At 44.0% G+C, this 15,471-nt stretch overlaps 1 protein-coding gene across 2 annotated transcripts in view; it reads right to left on the bottom strand.

Annotated features, from left to right (window-relative positions):
* Nucleotides 1–3,963: 3,963 nt before the first annotated feature.
* Nucleotides 3,964–15,471, bottom strand: part of LOC120019694 (A-kinase anchor protein 7-like) — a 52,292-nt gene continuing 40,784 nt past the window's right edge. For both annotated transcript variants that reach the window (XM_038963090.1, XM_038963089.1), the window contains one exon: nucleotides 3,964–5,727. In XM_038963090.1, coding sequence (XP_038819018.1) covers nucleotides 5,516–5,727 — 212 coding nt within the window. In that variant the 3' untranslated portion in view covers nucleotides 3,964–5,515. The remainder of the gene's footprint in view (nucleotides 5,728–15,471) is intronic.

Genomic DNA, 15,471 nt, shown 5'->3' with positions numbered 1-15,471 from the left:
CATCTGATGTCTGTCTTAGCGGAGGGAGAGAGAAGCAGTGTGAGGGTCCGCCTATCAACATCCCTCCACTCTCCTTTTCCTCCGCTGACACTGACCAAAAAGGGACACAGTCTTCCAGCTGATGGGGAAACTTGAGTCACAATGCATTATTTTTGCCTCATGCACAAATTCATATTGTTACTCCTATGAACAGAGAAAGTGAAATATTTCTCAATATAAAAAAAATACCCAAGCCGCTAATACAGGCACGGCGCTACACTGGGGTGGGGGGGGTGGGGGGGTGACCTCGTGTCCCAGAGCAAGGCTGAAGGCCTGGGCATTCAATTGCGACTGACTAGGTATCCCCTTTCCCTATCTCCTGTGTGTCTCCATCATGTCTGTTCAGACCTCTCAGTGGGAATGGGCACATGTCCTGTCCCCGCCGGAGGTAAACAGATGCATAAGGTGATGTTTGAATAAATTAATTCAGATGAGGCACTCTCTTAATCATGTTATCGGGTTGCCGTGGAAACAGGAGCCATACCAACTGCTAGCTTAGATCACAGGGATATGTCAGTCTGCTGTGGCATGGCTGCTGCCTCTATCCCTCCTCATTACTGGACTGGGTAGAGATAAGAGGGAGCGGGAGGGTTCAGTGTTGCTCTATCTTCTCAGGGTCATCAGGCTGTGGAGGCAGTGGCTGGTGACACAAGGCTAATGGCCATGTTGGAGCAGTGGTAACATGGGAAAACAGTGGCTTTTCTTTTCTTCTCATCCACCACTATAGTCCAAGGACATATGCCACAGGTCAGAATGGATGGGTGGAGCACTGAAGTGTTCCCAGAGATGTGAGAGGTCAGGATCAAATAGGGGGTGCATATATTTCTCCTGTTTCACACTATAAGTGTGTGGTGTGAAATGGAAATGGGTATTTTGCATATCTCACTCCCCCTGAGACACCCTCAGAGAGTGGAGTCACAGCCAGGGATCAGCCATTATTGATGGCTACCCTGGAGTAATTTGGTGCCTTGCTTAAGGGTAGATCAACAGATTTTTCACCTAGTCGGTTATTGGCCCAACACTTTCATCGCTTGGCTACTTGCCGGGGGCTTTCATTGTGTATTAGCCTAATTTTGGGGTTCCCATGATCTAGAGAGCTTTGTGAGAGAGAGGGAGAGGGTGTACTACAATGCCTGCAAGAGTAATGTAGCATATATCAGACCTCTTCAACTGTTGAAGGGGAAGAATTCGCACATACATGAAAGTAAACATAATTTGTAATAATTTCGCTACCATCAGGCATGGTATTTCAAGGCCATCATACAGAACGCTATTTCATGGATCTAGGCACTTCAACACAGCATAGTTTGAGCCATTATTCAGCCTGATGTGTGCAAGCTGCAACTAACTGACAATAATCCTTCTCTCTGTGGTCAGAAAGCATCAACAAAAGGACGGACAAAAATGTGAGGAATGTGGGGAATAAAAAGAAAGGCAGAAAACTTGCTGTTCATGATTTATTTCTGAGGATTGGGTGGTGTGTGTGTGTGTGGTGTGCGTGGTGTGCTGTGTGTGTGTGTTTCTCGAGTCCTGAGGTTGACATGGCATTATGAGGCAGATGTATGCACAGCCTGGTGGGTATATGACTGGAACAGGGAAAAATAAACAAACACAATGCTAACAAGAGACCACAAGTTTTTATCTTTCTAATGAAAGAGAGGAAAAAGTTGAAAACATATTGATAGAAAATGTGATAATTGTACTTCATGTATTGGCAAAATCATTAGTAGCAATAGGAAATTGATGGAGGTAGAAAAAGAACAGCTCTGCCCTCATTAAATACAACTCAAACAGCCTCATGCAGGGTTATTATTCAATGTCAATATTTATGTTCTGTTTTCTTGAGAGAAAATGAACTCCGCACAATCAATTTATAGATCTTTGTTGTGAAAACAGCCGTATTAAAAAAATATGTACAGCTGGGAAGTGGAAATGCCTTCATTATCTACGGGAGGATTTCCCAGTGCCACTATGGCTGCCTTATCCATGCCATGGAAAGACAAATGCTACATTACTTTATGCACACCTAATGAGGCATGATGATTCTGGGGCTATCGGTTGACCATCACAGAAAAACCAAAAGCTCTAACAACTCTAATCTCTTCCTTCATTTAGGTCCATTAGTCCAGAAGAGATTTGACGTCATTCCTTGGTTTAATAATTAACTGTTTATGAATATGTTATGAATGGAATACAGACATTGGTGATCTATGAGCCAAAGTTCAATAATGCTCCAAATAGCAGACCATATTCACATTGCACTACCTCACCTACCTCCCAGTGAAAACAATAGTCAAATATTAAAGCTGCTTTCTGCTAGGAGAGTGAACCTGCATGCTGTGATTGTCTATGAATACTTGTCAGGATTTGTCATGAACAATTCAAATCATTCAAGGGATTTGTGGTGACATGGTCATGGAAACACAAGTAAATATGGGATACAAAGTACCGTATAGTGAAAACAGGTGATTCCACACAGGTGTGGATCCAGAGTTAATTAAGCAATTAACATCCCATCATGCTTAGGGTCATGTTTAAAAATGCCCAGTTGCACATTATTTTGGCTACCATGGTTAGAAGAAGAGATCTCAGTAACTTTGAAAGAGGGGTCTCAAAGGAGCATAGGGGGTTTAAAGGGAGTGTGTGTGTGTCTCAGTCACCAGATCTCAACCCAATTGAACACTTATGGGAGATTCTAGAGCCGCGCAGCGTTTTACACCACCATCAACAAAACACCAAACGATGGAACTTCTCGTAGAAGAATCGTGTCGCATCCCTCCAATAGAGTTCCAGAAACTTGTAGAATCTATGCCAAGGCGCATTGAAGCTGTTCTGGTGGCCTAATGCTCTATTAAGACACTTTACACTGGTGTTTCCTTTATTAGGACAGTTACCTATATATCATTTAAATATGTTGTCACTCACATCTGCATTTGACATTACACATTCATTTCCTGCAAACCACATTGACTTTCATCAGTAGTTTCAGAGTCTGATAACTATAGAGATATGATAGAGGTGATTTTCCAAGCATGGAAATTCGTTTTTGGACACATGATTGACAGTTTACATGGCGCACAGGTGTAGCTGTACATGGTCTCTTCCACACAGGGCTAGAAAGAAGCCAGCTAGTGCATCATACAACAATCATGGAGAAGAGAGGTCGAGAGAAAAGGTCTGCTATATAATTTATATCACCCCAGTATCGACTTCTCCCAGCAGACAGTGGAATTTAGTCACCAGATGATGAACGATGAAATACTCAACTCTGACATCAGTCAAACATGGATTACAAATATACTGAAAGAGATTGCTCTGGGACTGATATGACACATTTAACCTTTGTGTGACTGTTATGCCTTCACTATGACAGATGGTGGCTTCAATGCAGTGGTCATATACTGAGAGCTATTGAGTAGATGGGAGTTATTATTCTGTCTATACTATAGCAGATTATGTTACAGACTGGTGTGAAGAGAAGACTAGTGGCTCTGGTAGGGAGCGTGTATCGATTGGAGCAGGCAGCTCCGTGATAAGTATAGTTTCAGCCCACGACCTCCAATCCTGCTTCGATCTCTGGGCAGCGTCCACTCCCCCTTTCTCTTTGTTTCCCCCCCCCCTCTGCTTGGGCAGATGGTGCCAGGGCTCAGGCGAACGGGAGCTTTGAGGGCCAAGATCCAAAAATAGAAGAGAAAACATGTAAAAGTACATGAGTAAAACAACTGCTTGAGGCAGATGCTTTTAAAATACAGGAACTACCCACTGACCCATCTGTTGTGAGGAAATTCCAATGAGGGTGCATCACAAAAGGCTCTAGATATTTGCCTTGAACCATCCCCCAAGATAGACACCATAGATCATCCAAAACACCCTCAAGGCATCAGTCAACCTGACAGGAAACAGTCTGTTCGATTGATTTTCATATCCTGATTTCTTAAAATTTTATTGTTCATTGTGGCTAGACATGACACACAAAACTGTCGTTGACATCTAGCAGACCTGGTACATAGAACAACCTTTAGACTGTGGAGACCATAAGCAAGGCAGCAGACAACGCTGTAGCATCCCATGACACATCTGTGACACAAAGTATATGTTAAGGTTCTGGTGAATTTATGCAAAAGCTGAACATAGACATAAACAAAACACAAGCCTCCAAGAGCAAGGTAATAATAAATCAAGGTCTACTTCAATTCAGTCATTATTAAGGCCAGTTCGGATATGGTAATTTAAGCATCTTCTTCACTAACAGCATGTAAAATAAAAACTGAAATTCATCAGTTGTCCTTTTTTCAGCCAACTATTTTTTTTCTACTCATTTCAAAATTACAAACATCTTAAAAAAAAAAAAATGTAAATAATATTATCATACAGAAAACCTTCCACTATGACAACTGGATGTACTTTGTTGTGTTTGTACTGTGGTGTCTCTCTCCTGTGTAGTACAGTAACCTACTCTTACAGTATGTGAAGTTCCTTGGTGCTGTCTCCGTCCTGGAGGCGGGCACTGGGAGTGTTCAGTCAGTCAGATGCAGATGGACTCTGTCCTCCAGAGATCTTCCGGCGGATGCTAGCCTGGACAGCTGGCTGGGATAAAAGCTCCTTTATGTCCTGTAGTTTCTGAGACGGACACTGGTTCTGAGTGTGAAGGGGCTTCCCAACCAGGCCTGCTGCATCAACCAGCCTCTTCTACAGGGGACAAACAAAACACACACACAAACAAACTAACAGACACCCAATGTGATCCTCATCGCCGGTAGGTCAACCTTTTTGGCTGTGTATATTCATTAGATTTTAAAAAGCAGATTTTTACCACAGGTAGGACATGGGACCCACTCTTCATTTACCCTTCACGTCTTAACCACATACAGCACAGATGAGACAGGATCACGTAAACATAGTTCACAGCATATTTTCTAACTGCATAGTCCAGCTCAATTCCCTTGGTCTCAAGTTTTTAAGTTGCAGTTCATTTTGTAGTGATGTTTTGTTTTAGCTTTAGTAGAAAGACGGTGATTGTCTTTGCAGTGACCGCACCTTGTGGAGGGCCGAGGTTTAGCCCAACCTAACCTCAGGTCCCAGATCAGTCTGTAGTGTGTGTCGTGACACGTCAGTTCCACTCTGAATGTTGGGGCGACCTTTGGCAGCCAATAAATCAGAACAGCAATTTCCTTCAAAAGGGAAACTCTTTATAGGAGGAAAGAATGAAGGTCCAAACTAGTCAGACAGTTAGACAGACAGACACGACAGAGGCTTGTGTGGAGGGAGACTGCTGAGAGTAGTGGGTGACAGAGTTAAAGATACACAAAAAGCTGCATAGGGATTCCACAATCAATTCAGTGTCCTGCCCCAAAAAACCCTCCTTCCTTGTCTAGTAAAACCCCTCAACTGCCCATTGGCTCCTGGGCTGGCTGACTGCCTGAGTTCCTGCCTGGGCTGGTTAGTGTCCAGTGCTGCCTGGGGGAATTGTCTGTGGTCATTTGCTGCTGGCGCTGGTGTCGGTGGTGGTAGTGTTGACAGTGTTACTGTTGAGGTTGTCTGAGGGCCGCGCCAGGTCAGATGACGCGGCCCCGTTGTGCTGAGTCTCATCCATGTACTGCTGCACGGCCCGCAGCACGGCGTCCTCCACCAGCCTCTTACTCAGGCTCACCAGCTCCTCATCGTCAGGCTCCGGACCCCTCTTCACACCTACACAACCAACGAAACCACAACAACTAGCGTCACTACTACACCCGGTCACTACTCACACCATGCAGCCTGATCTATTATGACCTTTACCCTATTCCAGCTCAGTGTCAAGTTCTGTCAACACAACAAGAGCCCCTTGGTTAAAGGCTCTTCAAGGGTCAAAGTTCAGTGATGGTAAGCTCATACAGTGTCAATCAAGCACATTCCCAGAGGAGTACAATTAAGTGATTAAGGTAAGCTATGAATTTACCGTGGCTATAGTTTTAGGAGAAATATCTTGTGCCTGCAGTACAGTTCTCTTGTTAGCTACTGTATCAGTGACAGTCTGCCAGTATTAAAGTATGTTTGAGTTGGAGGGTGCATTAGAGTGACAGGGGATTTGGCATTGACAGTGAGAACACTGAGAAGCGGAGGCTAAATACAGGACAAACACTGGCGTCATCCTTTCACGCTCTCGCTCCAGTATGGTTTAGAGTCAAACAGTCTGTTAGTTACACAAGAACATGTCAAAGGAGGAAGTCCGGGAGAGTACAGTGCTTTAAATGAAATGGTGCTTTGAGACACACGTACTTGTCCGAGCAGCCCGAGGCCCACTCTGAAAAAGATCTGCAAGACAAACCATAGCCGTTTAACAACAGAACAGTACTTCAACACAAATCAGACTCCATTTCCCACAATCAGGGGAGGTTGTGTGGCGATTCGCCTATTCTTTATTTTGATTGGCCATACACATTTTGATTGACTGAGAGCATATCTTGATTGCAGTACTGAATGATAGGTTTGGTGAATTTCAACACTCAGTGATTTAGGAATCTCACACATTTGATTTCTGTGGTGTTTTATGGTCTTGTACTCAGAGGACCACCGTGTTACAGAATCAAGTAATCCGATTAAGAAAGGTTCATAAGTGTTAAGTGTATTTCTCTCAGGGATGAGTCTCTCTCCAAAGACATTTAATGAATACTTACAGCAGAGGGGGAGAAATAAATAGCTTTCTTCACACGGCAAAGTAATGACCTTTATTCTACCTTACAGTATGTAGATTAGAATAAAGCGTGTGCTGCTATACGAGTGACACATGGAGAAGTTGGTTATCAAAAGTGTGACGAAAATTATATCAACTCAATCAAGGCAGGAGTGCACTTTGTACCGTGGAAGGACACAGAACACAATGTGAGAGAGTGTGCAGTACATAGAAGGGCGTGCATACATCCACGGAACTAGATACTAGCAATTCTATTTCTATGTCTGCATTTGCCACGTGAAGAGGGGGGAAACCCTTATGGGTTGACAGACGCCAAACCTGAACATCGTAGACTAGAGACTCTCTCTCTCCCACTCTAACGAGAACAGTGAGCAGCGTGAAGGTAAACTCTATTCCATTAGTTAGTGCTGTGGCTCAGAGAGAACTCTCTGAGAGCACTAAGCGCTACATCCACACCGATAATAATGCAGGAGAGATCAGGCTGACAGATAAAGAGTTGGCCAGCAGGGTGCATCTGAGAGACCAGGCGAAGTGGTTCACCTTTTGTATTGGACTGAGAAAAGGGAAGCTAAAACACAGACTAGCATGGGTAGTAGTCATGGCGATGGCATTCGAATGATTGAGAGTATTAAACTATGCAAGTATCGAACAGCAGTCTCTCTCTCCGTGTCTACTCCACTCTTGTGGCCAGACATTTCATCAGACGTGTTATCAAACGGGGTGGCAGGTAGCTGGTTCTAATCCCCGAGGCGACTAGGGGTAAAAAAAATCTGTCGATGTGCCCTTGAGCAAGGCACTTAACCGTAATTGCTCCTGTAAGTCGCTCTCGATAAGAGTGTCTGCTAAGTGACTAAAATGTAAATGTGTGTGGTTTTCCTCCATCCCTGGAAGGGGGAGTGGTGCGGTGGAGTCTGCTTGGAGGTATTTCCTGAGGAAACGGCAGCTCCATTAGGGAGATCCTGAGAGAGCTCCTCCTAAACCACCAGGTCATCTGAGGGAAATGAGGCGAGGAAGGATCTTTTTAGTGCTGCTCGCTCTCTGCTGTACACACACACGCACACTGGGACTCAACCGCTGCACTGCACCTCATCAACCAGCACACTAGATTGAATCTCTCATGGATAAGCCACATTCCAAAATAAAAATGACTATTCACAACACAGCAACTAGGATATCCTCCAACAAGATAAAGTGATGCATCAAATGAGCCCATACAGTGTGTGTGTGTGTGTGAAAGTCCTTGCATGCTGAGCCTAGCGCTTCTGGACCTTCTGCAGTCAGTCATACATCACAGGGCGTGTGTCTCTGTCACCAGAGGGACCTAGTGCTGGTGGCCTGACAAGGTTGCCATTGGGTCCCAGCTCCAATCTGTCCTTGGACGGGGTTAGAATAGGCCGTGTGTATGTGTTTTTCCATGACTGTGCACTTCGTGTGTGTGTGTCTGTGTGCATGCACATGTGGCTGCATAAAAGCAGACCGACAGGAGTGCAGACAGGCAGCAACAACACAGCACGCTCTGCCAGTCATGTATCTTACTCATCAGACACACAAGCAGGAATGTGCTACACACCTCAGGCTGACATGATGCTATAGCAAGAGAACAATCAAGTGTTCTCTTTCAATGTGGATACAGATCACAATGAAGCCTCTGCTTGAGTCACTAAAACTAACTAGCACTGTATGTGTCTGAGTGTGTTCTGAGGCCCTCTCCTGTCTTTTCTAACTACACTGGGAATACCAGGCAGACAGATCAGCTTTAGCTGGTTACAACTACCCGCCCTCCCCTCCCCTCCCCCCTCCACTCTACCATGCTGCCTTTTAAAATCCCAAAGCTATTATTTAGCGCTGTTGGGGTTGTCAGATGCTCAGGGCTCACAGTTTGTGCCCGTGGAAGAACAGACTGTCTCCCTTTTCCGTGGAAAACACAGACACCCTTTCACAGTATTCACACGGCCAGCCAGCGGCCAAACAAGGTCACGCTCCTCGCACCCAGCTGTGCTCACGAGGCGTGGTGACAACACAATCACATCACCCAACGAGCATCTGACCTCTCATGACAAACCTCTTCACCCTTCTCTCTTTCTTCCCCTCCCTCCCTCCTCCCCATCCCTCTAGTTTCCCTTTTACTCCTACTCTCTCTCTCTCTCTCTCGGTCCCTCCACCTAGCTAGAATTAAAAGTAGGGCAAACATGCTCTCAGAAAAAGGCAGCTCTCTGATTGCAGTGTTTCAACAGAGAAAGGCCCCCATCGAGTTGGAGACAGAGAAACAATGCAGAGAGAAAATCCTGCCAAATTAAAAAAGACTAGCTTTGCCAGACTGGCAAGAGCTTTGGAGGGATTTATAATAGAGAAATGAAAAATGAATTGTTTGGCAGCATGGGAGCTTCCAGTGCTGAGTGTGCTGCATTGCCAATTGTTGGAGAGGCTGTTGGCACATAGCAGCTCCAGAAAAAGACACGGGCACTTTGACAGACAGCCCCAAGTTCAGATATCAGTACACTGGTGACAGAGACAGGAGCACACACGTTTATGGCATGTGCATGTCGTTTATAGTGGACTATAAACTCTTCCGCAATGCCAAGATAAGACCTAAGGTGCAAATACAAGTACACACACAAAAGCACATACTTACCTACACACGATACAAACACAATAATGGACACTTGGATACAAACACACATTCTCACAGAGACATACAGTAAAATGATGAGCCCCTTTCTTTCTCCCATAGATCTGAGTCCCAGCCATAAGAAAACCAGAAGACAGAAAGACCACCCACACCCAAGGACTTACGGATCTTCTCCTCTGCTCGGGAGAAGGGAAAGCAACACAACTGCCCCATAGCCGCACCGCTCCTCTGCCCCCTGTCTCTCTCTGTCTTTATCCTCTCTCTATCACTCTCTGCTCTACCCCGCTACAAACAGATGAGTAGTAAAATCCAGCACGGCTTCCACACTGCCTGAGATGGAGTGAGTGAATGAGGGAGTCAACTGAGAGGCTGAAGGCTGCGTTCACTCGGTGACAAAGAGGGGAGGGGTGTGTGAGTGTGTGGAAAGGGAGGGGGTTACTCAAGCTCCACCCTTTCGCTGCCTTGGATAACTGCTTTGGAATGGCCGGCAGCTGACTGCCACAATTGTGTGCTCTGCTGTGTGTGTGTTTATGCGTGTGTGTGTGTGTGTGTGTGTGTGTGTGTGTGTGTGTATGTATATGTGCGTGGTCTCTGAAAGAGGTGCCAGTTTTGATTATAGGTACAACTGTCCCAGCTCCCCGGTTAGACAACGTAGGATGACCAGTGGGAGACAGAGATTTTCATTTTAGTACCACGCTCAAGACAGACGGCATTGAAACAGGAAGTAATGGTGGAAGTGGTTGTATCGTCAGCGATGCGCTATTACACAGTTGGGAAGTCCAGGTTGGAGGATTGTCCTTGTAGGAAGGCTCCAGTGGTGAGTTGTGTTGCAAAGTTCTTCTGACCGGTTGTCTCTCTGCATCTCCTTGTTCAACTAAAGCACCCATTGTGTTGGGGGTTTGAGATCCTCACCAAGTACAGCCTGTGATTGGGATGACCAGGTCACATGATTCTAGCCAGGGAAGAGTGTTCTGGAAGGACCCATGGCAACCCCCTGAGCCAGGACCAGAGGTGTCCGAAAGTTTGTGTCTAACTCCCAGGACCAGAGAGAGGGTTTTCTACAAGACCATGGTTATTCACCTTGCCAGCTACTCGACATTCCACACAAAGACGAGCAACCATTAGGAACTAAATGAGAGGCTAATAATACAAAGCTGTGCAAGCACTATGACTTTCACTCACAGCTGGCAACTTCTGTTTCCATTTAATGAGTTAACCTACAGGTCAAAAAGATACAATAAAAATCTATCAGATCTGAGATCAAAATGTCAACGTGCAACAGAATGCAGTAAGTGAAAATCCAATCATCCTTTTTTACAATTCAATATTTGAACAATGGTAATTGCTTTTAGAGAGTAGCTTTCTACTAAGAATAGAAAAATGACACCAGGCAGAGAGCCAGGGCATACAGGGCCTATAGAAAGTCTACACCCCCCTTGGATTTCTTCACATTTTATTGTATTACAAAGTGACATTAAAAAGGATTTGTCATTTTTTGTCAACGAACCACACAAAATAACATGTCATGTCAAAGTGGAAGAAAAGTTATATATTTTTGAAAAGATAAATGAAAAATAAAACACTTTAGATAAGTATTCACCTCCCTGAGTTAATATATGTTAGAAACATCTTTGGCAGCGATTACAATTATGAGTCTTTTTGGGTAAGTCTCATAAGAGCGTTGCACACCTGTATTGGGCAATATTTTGCCATTATTCTTTTCAAAATTCTCCAAGCTCTGTAAAGGTGTGGGGATCATAGCTAGACAGCAATTTTCAAGTCTTGCCATAGATTTTCAAGCAGATTTCAGTCACAACTGTAACTCGGCCACTCAGGAACATTCACTGTCTTCTTGCTAAGAAACTCCAGTGTAGATTTGGCTTCGTGTTTTAGGTTATTGTCCTGCTGAAAATGTGATTCCTCTTCCAGAGTCCGGTGTAAAGCAGACTGAAGCAGGTTTTCCTCTAGGATTTTGCCTGTGCTTAGCTCCATCCCCTTTCTTCTCATCCTGAACAACTCCCCAGTCTTTGCCAATGTCAAGCATACCCATACCATGATGCAGCCACCACCATGCCTGAAAATAAGGAGGCAGTTATTTCAGTGATGTGTTGTGTTTGGATTTGTACCAAACATAAGGCATTGCATTTAGGCCAAAAAGTGTCTTCCTTTGCCATGTTTTTTTTCTTCAGTATTACTTTAGTGCCTTGTTGCATACATATGCATGTTATGTAATATTCTGTATATTTGTATTCTTCTTCTTCTCACAATTTGGTCATTATTGTAGAGTCTTTCAAAAAAGCTCCCAGGTCTTTGAAGTTTAATCTATTCTTGAAATTCAATATTTGACTGAGGGACCTTACAGATGTTGTATGTATGGGGGACAGAGGAAGGGGTAGTCATTCAAAAATCATGTCAACCCCTATAATTTCACACAGAGTGAGTCAATAAAACTTGTGATTAGTTAAACCAAGTTTTACTTCTGAACTAATTTAGGCTTGCCTAAACAAATGGGGTGAATACTTACTATATTTTAGATATTAAATGTTAATTAATTTGTAAACATTTGTAGAATTTTCTTTTCACATTCAGGAATATTTTGTGTAGATCAAAAAATGTAATGAATTAAATCGATTTCAATCCCATTTTGTAACGCAACAAGATGTGAAAACAGTTCAAGGGGGTGTAGACTTGCTACAGCACTGTATAGGCCTAGCTAGAGTTAATGATATGAATAAACACCATCTCATCTCCGATGACCACTTCACTATTAGGTAGTGGAAAAATGTGTAGAGTGAGTCAACGCAGTCTAAAAGCCGAACTGCCAGAGAAACTCTGACTACTAGCGATGCGCGGGTTGACTTATAACCCACAGCCCCCACGGTTATATCTGCGGGGCGGGCGGGTTTAGGGCCATGAAACATTGTGTGGATGAAGGGTGGGTTGAATAAAGAGAGAACAATACCTTAAAAAATCCATAAATGTATAATTATTGTGCAATTTATATCTATAGGCAACATTGAGATTTTTCTTTCATTATTTTTAGGCTATCTGCCATGAGTGCGTAAAAGCCTAAGCTTTAGGGCATAACTGTACGTGCGCCAAATAGCTGACATGCCAATCGCCAAATGCTTTTATGGACAACGTCGGAGTTTAATTCAATAAGAGAAAAGCTGCGAAAAGGAGAGTTGAAAATAAAGGGAAGAGCCAGAAAAGCCATGTTTGGGAAAGATTTGGTGAAGTGGTAGAAGAGAATGATAGCAGTGCCTGCGTAGTTATGTGCGATGATTGTGAGGCACTAGAGAAATTCAACAGTCACAAGACGGGGAGGGGACGTCAAATAGGCTGTAGCCTACTGTTCAGATGGGTTAAATGGAAACTCTGGACACTGACTGTAGGTCTATAACCTCTCAAGTAGCCTTAACTCCTGCAGAATGAATCATTTCTTGCAGTAAAATGATACACCAAATATACATTTTGACCAGGGAACAGGGGTGGAGAAATATGATTTTAAATAAAATAATTTGTTATTGGTCACATGCGCCGAATACAACTGTTGTAGACTTCACCGTGAAATGCTTACTTACGAGCCCATTCCCAACAATGCAGAGTTAAAAAGTAAGAACAATATTTGCTAAATAAAAAAGGAAATAGTAACACAATAAAATAACAATAATGAGGCTATATACAAGGAGAACTAGTAACGAGTCAATGTGCAGGGGTACGAGGTGAGGTAATGCAGTATGTACATGTAGGTCGGGTTAGAAGTGACTAGGCAATCAGGATATACTGTATACTAAACAGTGTGAAAGAGTGTCTGTGTGGCATCAATATGCATGTGTGTGAGCGTGTATGTAGGAGTGTGTGTGTGGGAGTGCCAGTGTAGTATGTGTGAGTTTGCATAGAGTTTTTCTTTCTTTCTTTGTGAGGATCTTGAGAGAATGTGCAATTAGGGACCGTCTGTAAAGGCGCTATGTTTATCAGCATCATAAAAGCTGATTTTATTTCAAGCACATAAAATATGCATTCAAGCCAAACTGAAATCTTAACACTTTGGGTCGTTTTTACAGCTTTCTATTTTCTTACAACTGGTCAAACTGATGTCATTTAAAACATTTTTACAGAAAATATTTCCTGTTTTTTTTATTACATTTTCTTAATGGTACCTAAATGTCTTTAGTCGCGAAAGAAACACGACAGAGAAAAATGTACCGACAGTAGATTGAAGCATTCATTCTATCGATTTATGACATTCTAGTGAGAAAGGGTTTTATTTAGTCTGCTAATGACAAAAGAGAAGCTGAATGTATCTAATTCTAGACAAGTTGACTAACAAATAGCTGACCAAAATGTTGGATATTCTAGGCAGAAACCTATCTAAATTAGGGCCTTTGTAGCAGTCCACTCGTAAGGACAAAGATTCAGCAGGAGGCAGGCAGGTCGAGCTGTAAATGGTGGTTCAATTTATTTACACAGTGATGAATTTACAAATACAATATTCACATCCCTATTAACAGTTAGTCAATAAGTATTCAATGATTCATTCTGTGTTCAATAGTGGTTAACATTTTTTTATGATCACCCCATCTCTGTACCCCACGTAAGGTCCCTCAATCGAGTAGTGAATATCAAGCACAGATTCAACCACAAAGACCAGGGAGGTTTTTCAATGCCTCACAAATGTTTTTAAATGATACATTTAACTAGGCAAGTCAGTTAAGAACAAATTCTTATTTACAATGATGGCCTACACCGGCCAAACCCGAACGACGCTAGGGCTAATTGTACGCCGCCCTATGGGACTCCCAATCACGGCTGGTTGTGATACAGCCTGGACTCAAACCAGGGTGTCTGTAGTGATGCCTCTAGCACTGAGATGCAGTGCCTTAGACCACTGCGCCACTCGGGAGCCCCAAAGGGCACTGATTGGTATTTAAAAAGCATACGCTGAATATCCCTTTGAGCATGGTGAAGTTATTAATTAGGCTTTGGATGGTGCCAGTCACTAAAGAGCTATTGACGTCCTTCCTAACGCAGTTGCCAGAGAGGAAGGAAACTGCTCAGGGATTTCATCATGAGGCCAAGACAGTTACAGAGTTTAACGGTTGTGATAGGAGAAAAATGAGGATGGATCACCCTTGCCGAGTCATGTGAAATCCATAGATTAGGGACTAATTTATTTATTTCAACAGGCTTAAAATCTATGGCAAAACCTGAAAATGGCCTTCTAGCAATGATCAACAACAAACTTCACAGAACTTGAAGAATTAAAAAAATTATAAAAATATTGTACAATCCAGGTGTGCAAAGCTATATAAATCAAGATACACAGAGTGAGGGGGCCTCCCGGGTGGCGCAGTGGTCTAGGGCACTGCATCGCAGTGCTAGCTGCGCCACCAGAGTCTCTGGGTTCGCGCCCAGGCTCTGTCGCAGCCGGCCGCGACCGGGAGGTCCGTGGGGCGACGCACAATTGGGCTAGCGTCGTCCGGGTTAGGGAGGGTTTGGCCGGTAGGGATATCCTTGTCTCATCGCGCTCCAGCGACTCCTGTGGCGGGCCGGGCGCAGTACGCGCTAACCAAGGGGGCCAGGTGCACGGTGTTTCCTCCGACACATTGGTGCGGCTGGCTTCCGGGTTGGAGGCGGGCTGTGTTAAGAAGCAGTGCGGCTTGGTTGGGTTGTGCTTCGGAGGACGCGTGGCTTTCGACCTTCGTCTCTCCCGAGCCTGTACTATCAGTTGACAGTGCATGTCAGAGCAAAAACCAAGCCATGAGGTCGAAGGAATTGTCCGTAGAGCTCTGAAACAGGATTGTGTCGAGGCACAGATCTGGGGAAGGGTACCAAAAAATGTCTGCAGCATTGAAGTTCCCCAAGACACAGTGGCCTCCATCATTCTTAAATGTAAGATGTTTGGAACCACCAAGACTCTTGGTCAGGGAGGTAACCAAGAATCCAATGGTCACTCTGACAGAGCTCCTCTGTGGAGAAGGGAGAACCTTCCAGAAGGCCAACCATCTCTTCAGCACTCCACCAATCAGCCCTTTATGGTAGAGTGGCCAGACGGAAGCAACTCCTCAGTAAAAGGCACATGACAGCCCGCTTGGAGTTTGCCAAAAGGCACTTAAAGGACTCTCAG

Source organism: Salvelinus namaycush, chromosome 24, assembly GCF_016432855.1.
Source record: "Salvelinus namaycush isolate Seneca chromosome 24, SaNama_1.0, whole genome shotgun sequence".
In the NCBI taxonomy this organism is placed as follows: Eukaryota; Metazoa; Chordata; class Actinopteri; order Salmoniformes; family Salmonidae; genus Salvelinus; species Salvelinus namaycush.
The sequence above is the reverse complement of the archived record's forward strand: the minus strand, read 5'-3'. Positions and strand labels throughout refer to the sequence as shown.